Source organism: Humulus lupulus, chromosome X, assembly GCF_963169125.1.
Source record: "Humulus lupulus chromosome X, drHumLupu1.1, whole genome shotgun sequence".
NCBI classification, from domain to species: Eukaryota; Viridiplantae; Streptophyta; class Magnoliopsida; order Rosales; family Cannabaceae; genus Humulus; species Humulus lupulus.
Genome location: NC_084802.1, coordinates 63801081 through 63804589, shown reverse-complemented (window position 1 = coordinate 63804589; position 3509 = coordinate 63801081). Strand labels below are relative to the sequence as shown.

Sequence of the window (3509 nt, the reverse complement as noted above, 5' to 3'; positions counted from 1 at the left end):
ATGTATAATGTTTATGGATATGCTAGAACATACATGTATAAAAGACTTACATATCAACAACAACAACAACAATAACAAACGCCAAAATCAATGCAATAATTATGAGGAGAAAAAAAAACTGAATTATATTTCCACACAAAAAAAAAAAAAAAACTATTACGCCTTTAATTTCTACGGTTGAAGGTGAAGTTGATGAATGTCCTTCATTTAGTGTCACCACCAATTTTTCAACTACTAATTGTCTTTTTAATAACTTCAAATTACTTATATATAATTAATTCGAAATATCAAAAAATATATTAACATAAATAACAAAATGTAATATATATATATACTAAAACACTATTCACAATGATACGATATATTTTTTCAACTAATTGCATTTATTTACTATGAAAAATATTATTACGTCACCATAATAGATTAGAGTACACATCATGGTGTGGAATCAGTAAAAAATATATTAACACTAACCTTAACTTTCTAATAATGCAGCCCAGCACACACTAATGTCCAAACAAAAACAAAATCTAATAATTTCAATCACTCTACCAATGATAAAGCACATCATAACACAAATTAAGAAAAAAGAAACAATAAATATAAATAAATAAATCAGTGAGTAATAAATAAATACAGTCATCCACAACAAAACAAAAGCAATAAAAATAAATTAATAAAACAGTCTGGTGGGCCGGGCCCACATTCTTCCATGTCGGGTCTTTTAAGTACCCCTCTCTCTCTCTCTCTCCATTCCTCTGCCACAGAAACTAAATATTCCTCTTCCTCTCTAATACTTCCTTCCTCATCCTCGTTCCATCAATTCTCTCCCTCTCTCTCAGGCCACCAAACCAACCATGGAGGAAACTAACCCACCACCATCATCAACACCGTTGATCCCCAAAAAACTAAGCAACGCTGTTCGTCTGATCATGTTCATGATCCAAAAGGGTGTGTCGATCAAGCGAAAGCGTCTGATGATCTTGATCCCCGATCTCGGCCACGTCATGATGGAACGCGGGAAGGTCCTCGGAAAGTCGTTCAACGACCTCATGATTCGCCACAACACCGCCCTCGGCTGTAGCTCTCACGATGTTCGAATGTCGTTCGTGTCGCCGAGGGAGTACGAGTTCAGCTGCAGCAGCACCCCACCGCATCGCATCTACTCCGCTGCCCGCGTCGCCAGAAATAATAAGCGCAAAAACGGAGGAGGTCGTTACCGTTATGTTAATGACAGTAACTATAATAATATTGGTACTAATAATAATAATAATAAACACGTTGACGTCGGTTACTACAAGCAGTACTACGGAAGTGGAAATACTAAACAAGACGACGTCGTTTCCGTTGTCAGCTCCGTTAAGTCGTCGCTGAGAGGAGGAGCCGGTGGTAGTACCAATGGGGGTGACGACGATGAGTTCCCCGTCGACAAGGCAGCGGAAGAGTTTATTGAGAGGTTTTACAGAGAGTTATTGTTGCAGAAGTTAAATCTGGCGCGTGAGACCACGGCGACGGTTCGATTTGGCTGACGAGCCTCTAGCCGTGGCTCGTGCGTGCGTGCGTGCGTGCGCGCGCGTTTGTGTTTGCTGTAATTGAAATCGAACAACCTATCAAATTCAAACGAACGCTCTGCTTTTGTTAATGTACATTAGTAAGAAAAATTAACCGATAGTTAATCAAGCTTTTTAACCGTTATAAACTTTATAATTTCTCTTTTTTTCGTTTTTTATTTTGTGCATTTAATATAGATCTGCTCTTGTTTGGGATGACTTTTTTTTATTATTACTTTTAATTTCGTGCATTTACATGCTGCACTTAAACATTTCACTAAGTACTCTATGTAATACTATGTTCACACATATTAATAGTCTTTAATTCAATATCATGGAAAAAGAAATATGAAATCAAAAAAGAAAATAAATGGGATATGGTTAGAAGAATTAGTCACTTGATTAATCTCCGCTCGATTAGTAAGTTCGAATACCACATAATTTTTAATTTAAAGGGAATGATTATTGGCCTCCCAAATTCCAAAACATATAATATATTTATTAAGCATTAGTTTATTATTTTTAAGAAAAAACTTACACATATATACCAGTTATTCCAAGTAAATATCTCTTCTATATAATAAGTGTGTACATAAAAGAAATTCTTACTTTTAACGATTTTTTATTTTTTTTATTTAACGGTAGTTTATAAATATTACTTAAACTTAAATAAAATAAAATAAATAATTAAAAAAATTAAAATAATATATTTTTGAGATATTTTACAATGATAATTATTTAAAAATAATAAATAATTAAACAAATTAAAATGTGATATTTTTGAGATATTTTACAATAATAATTATTTAAGAATAATAAATAATTAAACAGATTAAAATATGATATTTTTTAGATATTTTACAATGATAATTATTTAAAAATAATAAAATCATACATATTATAACTTAAATAAAATTTAATTAAACTTAAACTCACTTATTAGAATAATATCATATTAAACATATAATACAATCTGTCAATTAGCAACAAATGTATAATATTTAATATTACATTAAACATATTATATATAATCTCTTTTTATCACTCTCAAATTCAAAAACTAAAAAAAATATAAACTTAAAAAAAATTATTTAATTAAAACATGATATTTATTTAAAATTTATATGATATTAATGCAAATTTAATAAAAATAATAAATAAATTCTGTAAATAAAACTACAGTAATATATTGCACGTTACTTATATCTAGTATCGATATAAATACCTAAAAAATAAAGATAAGCATTCCTTAAATTGTGGCAATCAGTTATTAAATAAATAGGATATCAAATCACTATTCCATTAAAATATTTAAATCAATAATATTATTTAATTGATTAAATAAGAAATAACCTAATTAATTAGACAATTAAAGAGAATTTTAAATTCGTGTTCTTCTTCAATCTGCCATATTCCTAGCTGAACACCCATTGTTGATCTATGTACACGACATTTTATAAAAAGTTGCAGTATAAATATAGATATATATATATATATATGTATAAATATATTCAATTGAATAAGAAAATGAGATCCTAGCTTTGTGACATAAGTGGAAAAGAAAACTTATGAATATGAATGATTCTAATATTAGGAAACTATTTGGCTAACAATTATAAATAAAAAATATTATTTCAATCAATAAGACAAGTAGACAATATATGGTTGTGTGATTTATAATGCATCAGTAAATATTTAGATATTTTTTTATGGAAAACTATTTGGTTATTAACTAGAAACAAAAAAGTTTCTAATTAATTATATCATATTCAAAACCACCCAAAATAACAAATGCCTTATGTATACCAATTTCCAAAATAGAAATGACCAAAAAGAAACAAAATGTGCATAATTAATGCATAAACCCAACGAACGAAAAAATTTACCTCCATATATTGATTTTTTTATTTTGAAGAAAATTATCTCTCTTTCTCATTGGATTCATGGTCAAAATTAGGG

At 29.0% G+C, this 3509-nt stretch overlaps 1 protein-coding gene across 1 annotated transcript; it reads left to right on the top strand.

Annotated features, from left to right (window-relative positions):
• The first annotated feature begins 322 nt into the window (after positions 1-322).
• LOC133803482 (uncharacterized) lies at positions 323-1727 on the top strand. Its single transcript, XM_062241543.1, has one exon. The coding sequence runs from the start codon at positions 858-860 to the stop codon at positions 1527-1529; it is 672 nt and encodes a 223-aa protein (XP_062097527.1). The 5' UTR covers positions 323-857; the 3' UTR covers positions 1530-1727.
• The last annotated feature ends 1782 nt before the right edge of the window (positions 1728-3509 follow it).

Coding starts and splice junctions, on each gene's coding strand:
- LOC133803482 (XM_062241543.1), top strand. CDS start 858: ATGGAGGAAACTAACCCACCACCATCATCAACACCGTTGATCCCCAAA.